Consider the following 18,184-nt stretch of genomic DNA (forward strand, 5'->3'; position numbering starts at 1 on the left):
TTGGGGGAAAAGAACTTGTTTCTACTTTGGCACTGCTGGACTCAGGGGCTACGGTCTCATATGTAGATATTGAATTTGCCAGGAAGCATGGCATTCCTGTAGTGCGTAAAGCATGCGACGTATGGGTGGAAGGAGCGGATGGGAGACTATTGGAGACTGGGGTGGTTAACCATGAGACCTCAGAAATAATGTGGAAAGTACAGGGAGTAACGGGAACGTTTGTTTGGGATATTACGAGCTTACCCAGATACGATGTGATCCTTGGAATGGATTGGCTGGCTTTAGTAAATCCACAAGTGGATTGGGTGACGCGTAAGATAACTTTTAGGAGGCAGGAATGTTTTACTCTAAACCCTACTCAGTCTGATATGGAGGGAGTGCCTGCGGAGTATGGGGAATTCTCAGACGTATTCTGTAAAAAAGAAGCGGATAAGCTACCGCCGCATAGACCATACGATTGCGCCATTAGACTAGCGGAGGGTGCAAAATTGCCAGCAGGAAGGTTGTACGCCTTGACAGTACCAGAAAGGCAAGCTTTAAGAGAGTTCCTCGATGAGAACTTAGCTAAGGGGTTTATTCGCCCATCTAGTTCTCCAACTGCTGCTCCTGTGTTCTTTGTCGCCAAAAAGACAGGAGAGCTCAGGTTGGTTTGTGATTACCGGGTCCTTAACAAACACACCATTTGGGATAGGTACCCGCTACCTTTAATCTCGTAGTTACTATCGAGGGTGCAAGGGGCTAAGGTCTTTACCAAGCTTGACCTGCGGGGGGCGTATAACTTAATTAGAATACGGGAAGGTGATGAATGGAAGACGGCATTTAACACGTGTTTCGGATGCCACGAGTTCCGTGTCATGCCTTTCGGACTTTGCAATGCGCCTGCGGTCTTCCAGAGGTTCATAAACGATGTATTTAGAGACTTAATTGACCAATTTGTGGTGATTTATTTGGATGATATCTTAATTTTTTCTAAGGATGAAAGAGAACATCGTCAGCATGTTAAGCAGGTACTACATCGTCTGCGGGCTAATGGGCTCTTCGCTAAGGCTTCTAAATGCGTCTTTCATGTACCTGAAGTTGAGTTCCTAGGTCATGTAGTTTCAGGAAGGGAACTCAAAATGGATCCCCATAAAGTTGACGCAGTCAACTCATGGCAAGAGCTCAAGTCTAAAAAGGATGTTCAGAGGTTTTTAGGCTTCGCAAATTACTACCGGGAGTTTATCCCAAACTTTGCCAAGCTCACGGTGCCTTTGACGCAGCTCCTGCGTAAGAAACAGCCATTTGTGTGGGGGCGGGAAGCTCACGATGCGTTTTTACAATTAAAGTCTAGCTTTCAGGCAGACAACATACTAATACATCCAGATGTGGACAAGCCGTTCGTAGTAGAAGCAGACGCTTCTAGCTACGCGTTGGGGGCTGTATTGTCTCAAAGAGATTCATCAGGGACTTTGCGTCCCTGTGGATTTTACTCTCGGCAACTAACACCATTTGAGCAAAACTATACCATATGGGAGAAAGAATTATTGGCGATCAAGGTGGCGTTTGAGGTGTGGCGGCACTGGCTAGAGGGGGCGCGGCACCAAATCATGGTCAGGTCTGATCACAAGAATCTAGAACATTTGCAAACGGCCAAGAAGTTAAACCAACGTCAAATCCGATGGGCTTTGTTTTTCTCCAGGTTTAATTTCAAAGTTCAATTCGTGGAAGGGAAGGCAAACTTGCGGGCCGACGCATTGTCCCGCAAGCCTGAGTTTAAGACTAACGAGCAGGTAGTATGCCAGACCATTTTGCCTACTACCTCTTTATGTGTTGTGGAAGGTGAGATCGGGTTACATGATCAAATCATAGAGGCTCAGAAAGAAGATGTGTGGACTCAAGAACAACTCATGCTGTTGTCAGCAGGGAATCGTACAATACTGCCTCACTTGCAAGATCAGAATGGAGTATTGGTACGCAGGGGACAGGTCTATGTACCGGTGGGGGCACTCAGGTTGGAGGTTATTAGAGCCCACCATGACGAACCCATGGCTGGGCACTTTGGCAGATATAAGACCGTGCAGCTCATCACCAGGAACTACTGGTGGCCAAAGATGCGGCAAGACATTCTTCGCTTTTGTGATAGCTGCGCTGTTTGCCAGCAGAGTAAGACGCCTGTTGGGCGCCCTAGAGGGTTGTTGTCGTCTCTGCCTGTTCCTGAGAGACCATGGCAAATTATTTCCATGGATTTCATTTCTGATTTGCCTAAGTCTGGGGGTTACACATGTATTTGGGTGGTGGTGGATTTATTTTCTAAACTGGCTCATTTTATTCCTTGTTCGACCATTCCGGCGGCCCCTACGTTGGCTTTATTGTTTACTAAACACATTTATCGTTTGCACGGAGCTCCTGAGGTGATTATTTCTGATAGGGCTCCACAATTTGTGTCACGCTTTTGGAGACACTTCCATGAGTGTTTAGGTACTAAATTGAACGTCTCCTCAGCGTTTCATCCACAAACGGATGGTCAATCGGAAAGGGTTAATGGGTTGTTGGAACAATATTTACGTTGTTTTTGTTTGGATCAACCCACTGCCTGGGTAAAATGGCTACCGGTGGCTGAGTTCGCCTACAACAACGCTGTGCACACGTCTAGTCAGCATACCCCATTTGAACTGACGTATGGTTTTCATCCGCGGGGAGGTGTGGCGCCGTCGACCAATGTAGTTTCCTCTGACCCGGTGTACCGTTCCTCTGAAATGGCTGCGTTGCATGATGTTGCCCGTCGTTTACTATTGGAAGCCAAGGCAACACAAAAGACTCAGGCCGACCGTCATAGGCAGGCAGGGGAAGAGTTGGAAGAAGGGGATTTAGTGTGGTTAGCTTCTAAGTACATTAAACAGGCTGGGGGAAAGTTTGCGCCTCGGTATTTGGGTCCCTTTCCTATTGTTAAAAAGATTTCTTCCGTAGCTTTTCGTTTGCGTTTACCTTCTACTTTTAAAATCCATCCAGTTTTCCATCGTTCTCTGTTAAAATTAGATACCTCCAGTCGTCGTGGTGCTGTAGCTGAGGACATCACTGCCGTCTCTCCGCCTTCGGAGGAGGAGGCCTTTGTGAGAGGGGATAGTGTTATGGTTGAGCCTCATGGCTCTACTACTGGGAGACGTGGGCGTAAGACTCCTCGAGAGTCAGATACTCTCGAGGAGCGAGAAAGGAAGCGGCTGCGAGATATCTTTGCAGAACCATCTGACGAAGATTCTTTTGAGGGGTTTACTGAAAGAATGGAGGAAGAGGTGGTTAGCTCGGAAAAAGATGATATGGAATGGACTCGGGTAAGGGAGGATTTGGGTGCCACTGGCAATGATACTATGGAAGACGATTGGGGACCTTCAGGATTAGACCCGTGGACAAGCTGGAGGGATGGGACGGGATCCACAGCTGGGGATGCTGTGGGGCGTAGTCAGAGGTGTTCCAGTTCTGATGAGGAAAGTGATGAGGAAACGCCCGGGCTAAGGAGAACAGCTGATAGCGATGAGGACTTGTAACTGGCATGAAATGGGGTTTAGGAGCAATAGCAAATTGCGTTGGGCAAGGTAATCTGGACGAACGCTTGGGATCTGTGTGGGAAGTTTTCCTGAAGACGGGTGTGATTCGTTTGCTGACTACGTAAGTTATCCTGGACATTGGGCTCAGACGGCGGGAGGAATTGTGTGGGGTTTTGTTGTGCAACCTCTGTTTAATCTTAATAGCTTTGACCTTCCGTCGTCTTCTTGACGGACGCCATCTGCTACTCTGGATTTACGGACTGAACTGACTACGGCCTCGGATTCTCCTACCTGTGTCTGTCGTTGGAACTGGTGAACTACAAACGTCTGCATCTGCCTTACGACCTTCGGAACGGACTGGGACTACGCTGACTGCTTCAACCCTCGTCTGCTGTGTTTGTATTGGGAATTTGCCTGCTGTGTGGAGGAGTAACTTCTAAGTTACTCAAACATAGTTTTTGGCAGCAGAGAAGCATCTGCTGCCAATTAGTTGCATTCTTTTGAACCTTTTGTTCACCAGCTTCTGTTTGTTTAATCCTAGGCTGAAGCAAGCTGTTTTGATTTAGTCTGAATTAAACTCCGGTTTAATTCGGTTTATCTTTTGAACGTTTTTCTTGTCTCTTTTTACTTTTAAGGCCAGTGTTTGCCTAGCCCTTGTCTTTTACGGGCATTTTTGGTTCTGTAACTCCAATAAACTCTGTTATCTTTTATCTTGTGGCGTTCTGTCTTTGACACAACAACTCAGTGAGGTTGAAGTCCCATCTACACAGTCATATGATGCAGTTTGGAACTGCATTATATAGTCATATAATGCAGTTCAATGCGGTTAAACTGCATTATATGAGTCTATACTGCATTATAAGCTAGCATAACAGGGACCAGAGAGATAGATTGCACCAAAGTCAACCAATGAGGCCTTTGAATTTCCCCAAGTCAATGTGTCATATCAGCCTGGCAGAATTATGACTCATTACTGGCTGAGTAAACTAGGCAAGTGGGGTTTACATATCTGTGGAATGTTCAGGGTGGAAGAAAGAATCTCCCAACAAAAGATTCCCCCAGAGAGGAAGCAGCCAGGCTTTGAAGCTGAAAGGCTATTCAATGCTAATCATGCTGGCCAATTGCAACATTCACACTTGCCTCAAACAAACAAGAGTTCTTTCTCCCACCTGGGATATTCCACAGATATATAAACCTCACTTGCCTAGTTTCCAACAGACCTCACAACCTCTGAGTATGCCTGCCATAGATGTGGGTGAAACGTCAGGAGATAATGCTTCTGGAACATGGCCATACAGCCAGGAAAACTCACATCAGCCCAGTGATTCCAGCCATGAAAGCCTTCAACAACATAATGAAATATGCTTTAAAACAAGCAAAAGATCATGTGCCAGTAACTTGTAACAAATATGTAACAGTACTTCATACTCATCAACACTAATTTTTTCTGGATTTTTAAAAAATAATATTAAGAGTTTTTGCAACAAAATGTTGTTCTTAATGTCAAATCACCCAAGATTCAAGAGCAATTCCTCTCTTCCCATATCTGACCGGTCTGATATAGCTCAACAGTGTCCCCTAGTGTTTTCGGAACATTTGACACTCAGATCAATAGCTTGATTGGATCCTATACTATCCCTTTGAATATATACTGTACTATACAACCTGAATTTAAGGCTCTTTGGAAAAATATTCTCTCTGGTTTCAACCAGTCTACTGGTAAAGAATGTGAATTCAGACACTATGTAATTATATGATTTTCTGGTTAGGTCACTGGATTGGACAACAATCAGGCTTTGCAAATGCAGGTTTTTTAATCGTGTCAGAAGCGACTTGAGAACATACTGCAAGTCACTTCTGGTGTGAGAAAATTGGCTGTCTACAGAGATGTTGCCCACGGGATGCCTGGATGTGTTACCATCCTGCTGGGAGGCTTTTCTCATGTCCCTGCAAGCTGAAGCTGGCAATTCAAGCCGGCAACCTTCAGCTCAGCAACTCAGCCTTCAATTCAGCAGTTCAGCCAGCACAAGGGTTTAACCCACTGTGCCACCACGGCTCCTAGTTGCAAATGCGGTAGTTTTCCTAAACTCAGATTCCTTCCATTTCTCCATTCTGTAAAGAATCCTTATAAGAACATTTAAAGTGTAGGTAAAATCCTCGCTGTCACTCTTTCTGAAATGAAATCTGAATATACCTTGGAACCCAAAGACAACTCAAGAAAGTGACTTGTAAATACTATATACTGGTATTAGCTTGATGTTAGTTGATTTTGTTTACAATGTTATGTTTCTATTACTGCCTTCCCTTGTTTCAGGGTCTTTCCACACAGCCATATAACCCAGAATATCAAGGCAGAATAACCCACAATATCTGCTTTGAACTGGGTTATATGAGTCCACACTGCCATATATCTCAGTTCAAAGCAGAAAATGTGGGATTTTATTCAATTGTGTGGAAGGGGCCTCAGAGGTTTTCCCCTTCCTTCCCGCCCCCCTCAAATCAATGTAAGCATAATTACTATTTGACAGGTTTTCTCCTCCCCAGTTTACAACTGCCCTCTCCCCATCTCTGGCCAGCTCACTGCCTGAATTTACCTGTTAGGAAGGGGGCTTACCTGCTCTGGGAGGGAGTGATGCTGCGGAGCGTTGCTTTCTCGGGTTCTTTGGGTTTCTTTATTTTCACCTGTGGCCGTTCTTGATCAGGATTCCAACTCTGAAATGGCGGCAGAGGGTGAGGACGACAGAGAAGAGAGAACAGGGATCCACAAAGCTTAACTTCAGCCAAAACTCATCTAAAATGGCTCAGTATTTACTGGTGGCACATGCCCTCTCAGGGGACTGGAAGCCAGTAAGACAACTGTCAGATTCAAGGCAAGAGGAGCATTGGCTAATTGAGCAAGTGGCAAAAAAAGGAGTAGTAGGAGCCAGTTTTTCTGGTAAATTGCAGTAAGTCTACCAAACCCTGCTGGAAATTGCTACTAATACATGAGAGTGTCTCTTGTGTTGTCAGAGATAAGAGTGCTTCTGAAAATATACAGAGTAGCCTTATATCACTATTAAGGAAGAGAAATGTTCCCACCTCAAACTGTGGCCAATTCATGGGCATCCCCGGTCCGTGTCGATTACGCCACCATTTGAGGTCATCTTGGTCGTTTATGTCCTCAATGGCTTGGTGCAAATCACTGTAAACAGCTTGGATGCTGAATGGAAGGATGAAAATGAATAAGAACAGACTTTATTTGTCATTCAAAGAACCCTAAACCCTCCAAAGCATCTTCTTAAGCTCAGTGTGAGACACTGGGGGCCCTTCTAGACAGTTCCTATATCCCAGGATCTGATCCCAGGTTTTCTGCTTTAAATTGGATTATATGAGTCCACACTGCCAGATAATCTGGGTCAGGGTGAGCTCCTGACCTTTAGCCTAGCTTCTGGCTACCTAGCAGTTAGAAAACAAATGTGAGTAGATAAATAGTATTTAGGTATTTAGGCCAGCGTTTCGATCAGAAAAAGGAGGAAGTTTACAAACAAAGAAAGCTCTTTGGCAGGGAGATGGAGCAACAGCACCCCCAGTGGCCGGAACCGAGCACAGCCTTCAAAGATGCCGAAAGATGGGAAAGCCTACATATACCTCTATCTGTTGTCTGTCTTGTCATTGTCATAACTGGCATTGAATGTTTGCTGTATATGTTTTCTGTGATCCGCCCTGAGTCCCATTCGGGTGAGAAGGGTGGAATATAAATACTGTAAATAAATAAACAAACAGAAAACCTGGAATCAGATCTTGGAATATAGGGCTTGTCTGGAAGGACCCTGGGAGAACTTTTCTAGCTAAGTGTGCAAAGTAAGAAAGAGATTCCTGGACAGAACATATTAATTAAATTATCAAATCCTCAGAAGTTAAACCCAAAAATGTAGATAGCCAACTGTATTTCTCTAGCTACCATGTCACATCCACGGAATGGCCATAGCTCTTTTAGGACTCAGTCAACCCTTTCTTGTACCTGGTGTCAGCAGTGACATCGAGGCGCCGGTGAAGGGAGAGGAAGGCCCCTTTGAGGAACACAATGCGCCTTTGCTCCAGTGATTGTCCCTGTTCAAAGACCGATTCCATTTCCTCCATGTATCGAGGGCTGCAGCGATCCAGCTCTTGCAGTGCCTTCTCATAGCGCTCACGCAGCTACAGAAAGGGGTCAAGAAGAATCATGTGCTCAAGGGTCCTCCATCACGCTCTGGGATATGACCCATGAAGAACTTGCTGAACCTTGTTCTTCAGGAGGTGACCATTAGTCTCCATACTGGGCTTCCACCACATTTCAAAGGGTACATTAAAAATAGATCCATTAGAGACTCTGAGAAACAGCATGGTGACCCAACAGCTTTGAATGAGTGATAGTAACTCGGTCTTATCACCCAATTTAGCTATCTGACTTCATTGCCTCTTATCAACCTGCCCGATCATTAAGATCTTCTGAAAAGACCCTTCTCACAAATACGGTTGGCGGCAATGAGCGCGAGGGCCTTCTTGGTAGCCGCGCTGGCCCTTTGGAACTCCCTCTCCATTGAGATTAAAACTGCCTCTTCCCTGTTATATTTCAAAAACCATTTGAAGACCTACCTACCTGTTCAAGCCAGTTTTTGATGAATTAATTCAATTGCTAATGACAACAAGGTCAATTTGCACTGAGCTTAGCGAAATATACTATTTTATTAATGAATCTCCACAAGAATTGTAATTTGTTTGAATTTTTTAATGCTTAATATTTATGTATATCTTATTTCTGGACCTGATTATGCTTCGTGGTATTTTCTGCTTTGTATTTTATGTTAAATGATGATGATTATTATTAATACTGTTGTGCTGTCATAGCATTTTTAGTCCCACTTTTGCCTCAGCCTTATTGCATTAGGTTGTTGCACTTCATGCACTGTTGCATTGCAGGGCCATTGAAAAAGTGTTTCATTTTCCACTCTATAAATAATCCATTAATGATCCTTCTTTCCTGCAACAGTTTAGTAACCAGTTCAGGTGCTGATGTTTCATAGCGCTTCCCTCTATGCATGATTCATTAACAGATATGGTGTGGATCTCACCACTATATTTTTAACCCCCTCATGATCTCTTGATTTCTATTTCTTTTGCTTTAACATCATAACACTATAGCACATCATTTCATTGTGCTATTGTGGCACTATTATGGACATTTTTGTATTAAAAAAATCAAATCAACCAATCATGAAGCAAGGGGCAGGGCACAAGAGTCCATAATGGTGCCATTAATAGTGCCATAAATGGCACTCCTAAAATGCAAATGCGGTGATGCTGAAATAGAGAGCACCAGAAATCAACTAACCTTGTCAGACGGATTGTAAATTTCGTAAAGCAGCACAAAGGAGTGGTATGATAGGGTCCTTGGTCTTATGATGTGCCCAGCATTGTAAGGAAACAGGCTCCCAATGTGAGTCCTGCTTCAGTGCTTCAGACACCCCGTTATAGAAAAGACTACAGAAATCACTAGCCTCCTATTCTGCCAGTTGCCATCCATGATGACCAAGACAATTTTTTAAGCAAAAGGGTACTTTGACATCAGCTTGACAAGCAGACATTAGCAAGTTGTCATGATCACCTCTGCAATGAACCAGCTTTTGCTGATGCTTTCTGCCTGTTAGGTTCTTATTAAAGCACAAGAGCAGATAGTCTGTTATGGATTTATTTTCCTGATCACTCAGCAACTCTAACAGAAAACAAACTGAGGGAGCATGTATGTAGCCAAGAGGCCTGAAAAAACCAGTGCCCTGTAATGCCCTCCTGAGCTGGACCCGGAGATCGTGGGAGAATAAGAAGGGCACCTTATTGGTTTCTTGACTGCAGCGCTGATGTTCCTCTCTCAGGGTCCGCTTTCGGTCCAGGGTCGCCTCAGAGCCAGCAGCTGCCTGAAGCCCACTCTCCCGGATGGTTGCAATATTTTCCTTGCGACAGGCCTTGTGGTACAAAGATTTTGTTTTCTCAACCTGAGAACAGTCAAAAAGAAATGATGGAAAAAAGTGTGGGTGCAACCCTTGCTTTTAATACTGTTTACATAGGTTTTTGTGAAAGCATCTTCCTATCAAATTTGTTCACCAATACTGCAGTGGCCTTGCCATGTCACCCATTGTGAGTAATGTCACTTGATGCTCCTCACTTGACACTCTTCACTTGATACTCACCTGACGCTCTTCAACAGCCAATAAGAGCCAAGATATCATTTGTGCTCACTCCCAAGCAGGAGCAGAATGGATTATCATGCTTGCGCTTAGATGCAGTGGTAAGGTCAAAGAGGTAAAAAAAATGAGAACCACTGATAGGGCACAGAAATATCCAGAATCTCTCAGCCCAGAAATCCCTAGTATTCAGGTCTGCAATCCCCCTATGTCCTGGATTCTCAAACAAGGAACAGCTTTACCATTCAGGAGAATAAACCAATTGCCTCAAGCAATAGTTGCTGGGGAGAGTGTAGAATGAGGAGACGCAAGCTGTTGGAAGACGGAGTTATGCGTGCCACCTTCCTGTCATACATTGATGCAGATGTTGTTGCCCTGTCACCAGTGTTGACATAATATTCAAGCACTGAATCAGTTGGCCTTTATACATGGAATACAGGAAAACTGAGAGTTGAATCTTATTTCAGCAAAAGGTGATATACGCACATAAGGTTAGCCGGTTAAGTTCGAGGGCACCGTGGAGACTACATCATGCATACAGATTTATTCTCCAGTATCCTAAATACGCTAGTGGCACCAGATCTCATCTGATCTTGGATGCAAAGCAGGTTCAGTACTAGCTAGTACTTGGATGCAAAACTGACAATGAATTCTTGGTGCTGCAGGCTATACTTCAGTTGAAGGGACTGACAGATCCATCCTAAACAATGATGAACTTCATGAAAATTCATACATCAACAGATGATTTGAAGGTATACACACACACACACACGCATCCTGATACTCTACTTCTGCAGTAATTGTTGGTGGAGGCAGCTGCTTCACTTTGCCTAAAGCAATGTTTCCCAACCTTTTTTTTTTTTTTTTACCAGGGACCACTTTGACCAGGGGCCACTCTCCAACGTTAGTACCAAAAGGATTACGAATCAGTTTTTGGTCAACTTTAGATTCAGTTTGGTTATTTGGGATGCTGATTCAGAAGATTGCATTGGATAGATCACATCAGCTCTAGTTTCTGATACAGAACATATGCCGTCCTGTAGTTGCCATCTGCAGGCCCACAGAGAACCATATTTAAGAATCTAGAGCTGATGTGGTCTCTATCCAATGTAATTTTTTTGAATCAGCATCCCAAATTACCCCCAGAAACAGGCCTAAAAACGAGGACACCAAGGCGCCCTCGCTTCCAGGTGCCACATGGAAAGGCTCCACTCAGGGGAGGGAGGAGGAGGAGAAGAAGCTGTCAAGAGCCTTGTTGTCGCACCTTTTGTGGGTAGTCAGCTTCTCCCCTCCCAACATCCCCGTTGCCCCGGCACTATAAGAGGGTTTTGCAAGACCAGTTGCTCTCATTGCAATGGTGTAGTAACAATAAGGCCGTGGAGCATATTTTAGTTCTTGGGGACCACTGGTGGTCCACGAACCATAGGTTGAAAACCACTGGCCCAAAGGAATGTCTAGTCCTGCCCCTCATTGATAATGTCCAGACTGGCTTATTCAGTTGGATCTTCCCAAATTCAATTTGTTGAGTGAATTAAAAAAGAATATAACATAGCAATGATGGAAGAAAGGAAAAAATAGGAACCTCTAAAAGAATAAATCCACCTGAATTTCTTTATCCCAGTAGGATGGTCTACTTCTAGAGTCACTCCTACCTTCTTGAGCTTCTTGGTCCAGGGTTTCTGTGCCCGCTGAAAGCCACTTTCCAGATCACAGGACTCCTTGAAGCCCCCAAACAGCTTGCGGTGATAGGAGTCATGTTGCCAGGCCCGGATGCGCCCACATTCTTCTGAAACCAAAGCCCTTTGCATCTCCATGTGCAGCCGACTCAGCCGTTCAGATGCCCCCAAAAATGCCTGCCAGGCCCGAAGCAGGGAACCATATGCTGAACCTAGGATGGAGCAGGTAGAGGTGGAAAGAAGGATGAGTTTTAATACTTTCACACACTATGAGCGCATCTAAACTGCAGAATGAATGCAGTTAGACACCACTTTAATTGCCATGGCTCAGTGCTATGAAACCATGGGGTTTGTAGTTTTACAAGGTCTCTGCCTTCTCGGACAAAGACTGCTGGTGTCTCTCCAAACTACAACTCCCAAATTCCCATGGCACTGAGAGCCAGGGCAGTTAAAGCAGTGTCAGATATGGGCAAACTTGGGCCCTCCAGGTATTTTAGACTTCAACTCCCACAATTCCTAATTGCCTACCGGCTGTTAGGAATTGTGGGAAGTGTAGTCCAAACTATCTGGAGGGCCCAAGTTTGCCCATACCTGGTGTAGATGCACCCTAAGTCACAAACTCAAGCTGAGGAAAGCAATTATTTGCTGAAGTTATAACTTAAAGAGGGCTCTGTATAGAAAGGTTTTAGGAAATCCAGTTGTCACAGGTAGCTAACTACTCTGAAGAAAAGAAACTGCAAAAGATGATAAAAAGTGATGGTAAAGGAAAAACATTTTCCCAATATATATGTTCGGAACAAAAAGAGACAGTGGTCTCAAGGAGACAGATAGTTCTATATGCAAGAATGCAACAGTACGAATATACACTGGGGGCGAGCTCAAAAAAGTTACTTTTGACCCACAAATGGAGATGTTCTAAAAGGGAAACTGTTCCAAACTACTAAATGGATACCTGTATTTCCGTCAACCCATGGTTCTTCCTAAAAGTGGCATTTTTGAAAGCTGAATCCAATGTGTGAAACAGTGTGTTTTGGTCTCTTTTTAAGAAGCACTTCCCTGTAGTGTAGAAGAAATTTGCAACTCACTTGCATCAACGAGGGGCCGCCACTTGCGAGTCCACTCCTCCATCATCAAGGCATAGCTGCGTTCAATCTTGGCACGCTCCTGGAAGCAGGCGATGATCTGGTCGCAAACACGATAGCCATCATCCAGGCGCTTTACCGTGCTCTGGTAATGATTAGGCTAAAGGAAAATTAATAGAAGACAGGAAGAAGACTTAGTTCATTCCCCTTCGCTCTAAATTTGATTTTTCAGAGTCCTGCCCCCTAAGTAATCAAGTTAAGTAATCCTGATTCCCTTCTTAATCTTGAACACCTCCTAAGCTAATCCATTACACTAGGGAGGAGAAAGAGATCTGTCTTGGCTCTATCAGCTTCTACCCAAAAGCCTAAGCAGTCAAATCTGCCAATTTCAACTTTTCTCCATTGTTATTTTTTCCAATAAAAACGAACTATGCAAATTTTTCCAACCTTACATTCTGTTTGTCTTGAAACAATGAGATGTTTTTAAAAGGTCACATTAATTTTATGCACATTTTTGTGTACTTATCTCTAAGCAGACACCTTTTTTTTCACAAACTGTTGCCAGTATGCATTTGTAACATTTAAAGTAACCTTAGTGTGTTATTTCAATGTTATTTTCACTAATGTTCTCCTAATATGTGCATTCCTGTATGCATTTTTTAAAGCAGAGTTGCAAAAATTGTAAAATTTACAAAATTAAGAGTTGCTAAAATTGTGGAAGTACACATTTTTCAGGGTATGGTTTTTGGATTTGGTATTACCCAAGCAGCAGAATCAAGCAACTTGGAATTAAAATACTAGCCCAGCAAATATTCTCTGCTCTCTACCAAAAAATGTCTTAAGACACCTACTGCTGTCTCTAAGACCCCTTCCACACAGGTGTATAAAATTCACAACGAACTGGATTATATGGCAGTGTGGACTCAAATAATCCAGTTCAAAACAGATATTGTGGATTATCTGCCTTGATATTCTGGGCTATATGGCTGCGTGGAAGCCATAAAGCCCTTAACATGAAGCCTTCCCTTTGCATTTCCAGTCAATTACCATCCAAAAGCTGTTGGTTGTGGGCTCATCTGCAGCCACCTCACTGTATATCACCGACATGGTATCACCTGTAGAGGAATAAATGTCATAGGTCAAACCGCACATATCAAACATCATTTGAAGGAAATCACATACATGAAACCCATACTTCACCGTCAGTCACCATTCATGACATTCAAGCTTGACCACAAATAGACTCTATGACAAAGTTAAGAAGGTTGGAGTAGGCTCAGTTCTCAATGACACTCAACTGAATTGTCTGGAGATACCTATAGCTGTTGATGTTTTTGCCTTCAGGTTATTTCTGACCTATAGTGACCTATCATTGGAGTTTTCTGCAACTCAGAAAATCCAGGGCCCTTCCACATAGCCCTGTATCCCGGAATACCAAGGCAGAAAATCCCACATCATCTCCTTTGAACTGGAATATATGGCAGTGTGGACTCAGATAACCCAGTTCAAAGCCAATATTGTGGCATTTCCTGCCTTGATGTTCTGGGATATAGAGCTGTGTGGAAGGGCCCCCAGTGAGTTTCCATGACCATCAAACCCTTAGGCCGAATCTACATTACCCTATATCTCAGGATCTGATCCCAGATCATCTGCTTTGAACTGGATGAGTCTATACTCCCATATAATCTGGGATACGCAAATAATCTGGGATCAGATCCTGAGATATAGGGCAGTATAGATCATGATCGTAGCAAGAAAAAATTTGGACGGGGGGAGTTGAATTTTTTTAGTGAATAATGAAACGCATAACGCAAAATAATTTAGAAATCAGGCTCCATCAATAAACTTAGTTGGACACACAAGACGGATAAACTTCAGTGGATACTCATGGGGATTTGGTTAATCAGTTAAAATTCTTGAGTAAACCAGGTTGACAGCAGGCATTGTCCCCTGTTAATTGAGTTTCTGGGAAAGCTTTATTTGCCAGTGTGAGTTTCTGCCAGAGCCTGATCCCAGAAGGGCAGTTGGTTCTCGCAGAAGCAGAGGAAGCAGGAGGACATTTTTGCTCCCTGGCTTCAGGTAGGATTTGGCTAAGATTTGGCTAAGATTTTAAACTGAGTTTGGGCTTGGCTCCTGTGGTCAAAGTCTAACTGTTGTGTGACTGTGTGTTGAAAGAGAGCCAGGTACTTAAGTTGATTGACAGCAGGCATTGTCCCCTGTTAATTGAGTTTCTGGGAAAGCTTTATTTGCCAGTGTGAGTTTCTGCCAGAGCCTGATCCCAGAAGGGCAGCTGGTTCTCGCAGAAGCAGAGGAAGCAGGAGGACATTTTTGCTCCCTGGCTTCAGGTAGGATTTGGCTAAGATTTGGCTAAGATTTTAAACTGAGTTTGGGCTTGGCTCCTGTGGTCAAAGTCTAACTGTTGTGTGACTGTGTGTTGAAAGAGAGCCAGGTACTTAAGTTGATTGACAGCAGGCATTGTCCCCTGTTAATTGAGTTTCTGGGAAAGCTTTATTTGCCAGTGTGAGTTTCTGCCAGAGCCTGATCCCAGAAGGGCAGTTGGTTCTCGCAGAAGCAGAGGAAGCAGGAGGACATTTTTGCTCCCTGGCTTCAGGTAGGATTTGGCTAAGATTTGGCTAAGATTTTAAACTGAGTTTGGGCTTGGCTCCTGTGGTCAAAGTCTAACTGTTGTGTGACTGTGTGTTGAAAGAGAGCCAGGTACTTAAGTTGATTGACAGCAGGCATTGTCCCCTGTTAATTGAGTTTCTGGGAAAGCTTTATTTGCCAGTGTGAGTTTCTGCCAGAGCCTGATCCCAGAAGGGCAGTTGGTTCTCGCAGAAGCAGAGGAAGCAGGAGGACATTTTTGCTCCCTGGCTTCAGGTAGGATTTGGCTAAGATTTGGCTAAGATTTTAAACTGAGTTTGGGCTTGGCTCCTGTGGTCAAAGTCTAACTGTTGTGTGACTGTGTGTTGAAAGAGAGCCAGGTACTTAAGTTGATTGACAGCAGGCATTGTCCCCTGTTAATTGAGTTTCTGGGAAAGCTTTATTTGCCAGTGTGAGTTTCTGCCAGAGCCTGATCCCAGAAGGGCAGTTGGTTCTCGCAGAAGCAGAGGAAGCAGGAGGACATTTTTGCTCCCTGGCTTCAGGTAGGATTTGGCTAAGATTTGGCTAAGATTTTAAACTGAGTTTGGGCTTGGCTCCTGTGGTCAAAGTCTAACTGTTGTGTGACTGTGTGTTGAAAGAGAGCCAGGTACTTAAGTTGATTGACAGCAGGCATTGTCCCCTGTTAATTGAGTTTCTGGGAAAGCTTTATTTGCCAGTGTGAGTTTCTGCCAGAGCCTGATCCCAGAAGGGCAGTTGGTTCTCGCAGAAGCAGAGGAAGCAGGAGGACATTTTTGCTCCCTGGCTTCAGGTAGGATTTGGCTAAGATTTGGCTAAGATTTTAAAGGCACCTTTACTAACTATCCTTTGCAGTACATACAGGAAACAAAGCAACATAAACAAATACACAAAGACGTGGTTTGTTGCAGTCTGCACATAAAGTGCGTGCATATTACTTAACTGTACAAAGATCCCACTTGGCCACCACGCTCACCAAGAGATGCAACAAAAGCAAAACATTCCCATCACATGCACCAGCTGTCGCATGTTCCGCTTTTTCACACAAAAACTAGACAACTACATCTGCTCCAAATGCAAACAGATGACTCTGATGGAGCAGAGGATCCAACAGCTCGAGCACCGTATTAAGACCCTTAAGGACATTCAGGCACTCGAGCTCTTCTTGGACACTGCACAACACGCTGCTGTAGATCAGCAGCCTGCATCACACCAACACCACCAAGACCATGATCAGGAACCTTATGGGGAGATCAACTCAAAGGTAGACAACCCTCAGGCTTGGAAGGAGGTCACCCATAGAAGGAGACGCAGGACCAGGCAGCCTCCGCAGAACTCCTCTGCTCAGCTGCATTTACACAACAGATTTGAAATTCTTACATCATTAACATACAATCAGGAAACACATCTTGTGGAGGACCACAGTTTCTTAGATACCACTCAGTGGACCATCCTGGATCAATGCGCAGGGGATAGCCCTGACAGGGACAGTGCATCACCACAGTCACACTTATGTAATCATGCAAATGCTCCATCCCCAATCATAGACCAGGAGCAACAGGAACATCCTTGGGAGAGTAATGGGCTCTCGGATGTATCTCAATGGATTGTCATTGATGAATGCACTGGGGATGTTGAGGAGGAGGACAACACTTTACACCTACATGATTCACTTCAACAGGAACACTCTTCAGGGGACATACACACTGTCTTGCACAAAAGGGACCCTGTCAATCCTCAAAGGAAACAGGTCTTGGTAGTAGGTGACTCCCTCCTTAGAGGAACGGAAGCCATCATTTCCAGACCGGATGGGATGGCTCGAGAAACATGCTGCCTCCCGGGGGCAAAAATACACCATATCACTCAGAGGCTCAGCAGGCTCCTAAAGCCCCATCACCCTCCCCACCTTATGTTGATTCATGTAGGTACCAATGACACCGCTAGGCATACTTTTCAAAAGATCACAAATGATTTTCGAGCTCTGGGAACAAAGCTAAAACTGTATAATGTACATGTGATCTTTTCATCCCTCCTCCCCGTTGTAGGACATGGCTCTACAAGGGCCGGAAAAATAGTACAGGTCAATAACTGGCTCAGAAAATGGTGTCAAGAGGAGCATTTTGGCTTCCTTGACCATGGTCTACTCTTCCAAGAGGATGGACTACTGGCAAGCGATGGGGTGCATCTCACACAAGTAGGAAAACATCTTTTTGCACACAGACTCACAAACCTCATCAGGCGCACTTTAAACTAAATCCGCTGGGGGAGGGGAACAACAGCCTGGCGAACACTATATTACCCACGACCACAGGGAACCGCCGAAAGGCTAAAAGGAGGGCTGCACAAACACAGCAAGGACCAAGTACAGAGAGCACAATAATCCCAAATAAACAGTTCGAGGGGAGGTCACAGGGGCTTACATGTCTTTACACTAATGCTCAGAGCATGGGAAATAAGCAAGACGAACTCCAACTCCTAGCACAGCACCACACATACGATGTCATAGGCATCACTGAAACCTGGTGGGATGACTCCCATCACTGGAATTTAACCATTGAGGGCTATAACCTCTTTCACATAAATAGAACAAAGGGGAGAGGAGGGGGAGTAGCTTTATATGTCAAAAACAGTTACGTTGCAGAAGAAATGCAAGACTGTAATCCGGGAAACCAGCTTGAAAGCATCTGGATAAGAATCAAGGGAACCGGGACTCAAAAAGATCTTGTTGTGGGTGTCTACTACAGACCTCCGAGTCAGGATGAAGGACTTGATGAAGCCTTCTGTCAACAGCTGACCAAACAGGCACAAAGAAGAGATATAGTAGTCATGGGCGATTTCAATTATCCCGATATCTGCTGGAAAACAAACTCAGCCAAGAGTACAAAGTCCAACAAATTCCTCACTTGCCTTGCAGATAATTTTATGGTCCAGAAGGTAGAAGAGGCAACAAGGGGATCAGCAACTCTTGATCTAATCTTAACAAATGTGGAAGACCTGATCAATACAGTTGAAGTGGTTGGATCCTTAGGGGCAAGTGACCATGTGCTCCTGCAGTTTGCAATACAAAGGAATGCTGAAACTAAGACAAGTCA

General features: G+C 44.3%; 1 protein-coding gene and 1 long non-coding RNA gene across 7 annotated transcripts in view; one reads left to right on the forward strand and one right to left on the reverse strand.

Moving 5' to 3' along the window:
* Positions 1–18,184, reverse strand: part of LOC100563818 (protein kinase C and casein kinase substrate in neurons protein 3) — a 49,843-nt gene that overhangs the window by 11,820 nt on the left and 19,839 nt on the right. For all 6 annotated transcript variants that reach the window (XM_062957212.1, XM_062957215.1, XM_062957214.1 and 3 more), the window contains 7 exons: positions 13,524–13,591; positions 12,480–12,636; positions 11,371–11,606; positions 9,368–9,529; positions 7,522–7,697; positions 6,600–6,720; positions 6,136–6,233 (listed from right to left, as the gene is read on the reverse strand). In XM_062957212.1, coding sequence (XP_062813282.1) covers positions 6,136–6,233; positions 6,600–6,720; positions 7,522–7,697; positions 9,368–9,529; positions 11,371–11,606; positions 12,480–12,636; positions 13,524–13,591 — 1,018 coding nt within the window. The remainder of the gene's footprint in view (positions 1–6,135; positions 6,234–6,599; positions 6,721–7,521; positions 7,698–9,367; positions 9,530–11,370; positions 11,607–12,479; positions 12,637–13,523; positions 13,592–18,184) is intronic.
* LOC134292398 (uncharacterized) lies at positions 3,293–4,231 on the forward strand. The gene is made up of 2 exons (XR_009999628.1): positions 3,293–3,642; positions 3,726–4,231. It is a non-coding gene; the product is annotated as an uncharacterized LOC134292398 (long non-coding RNA).

This window comes from Anolis carolinensis, chromosome 6 (assembly GCF_035594765.1).
Source record: "Anolis carolinensis isolate JA03-04 chromosome 6, rAnoCar3.1.pri, whole genome shotgun sequence".
Lineage (NCBI taxonomy): Eukaryota > Metazoa > Chordata > Lepidosauria > Squamata > Dactyloidae > Anolis > Anolis carolinensis.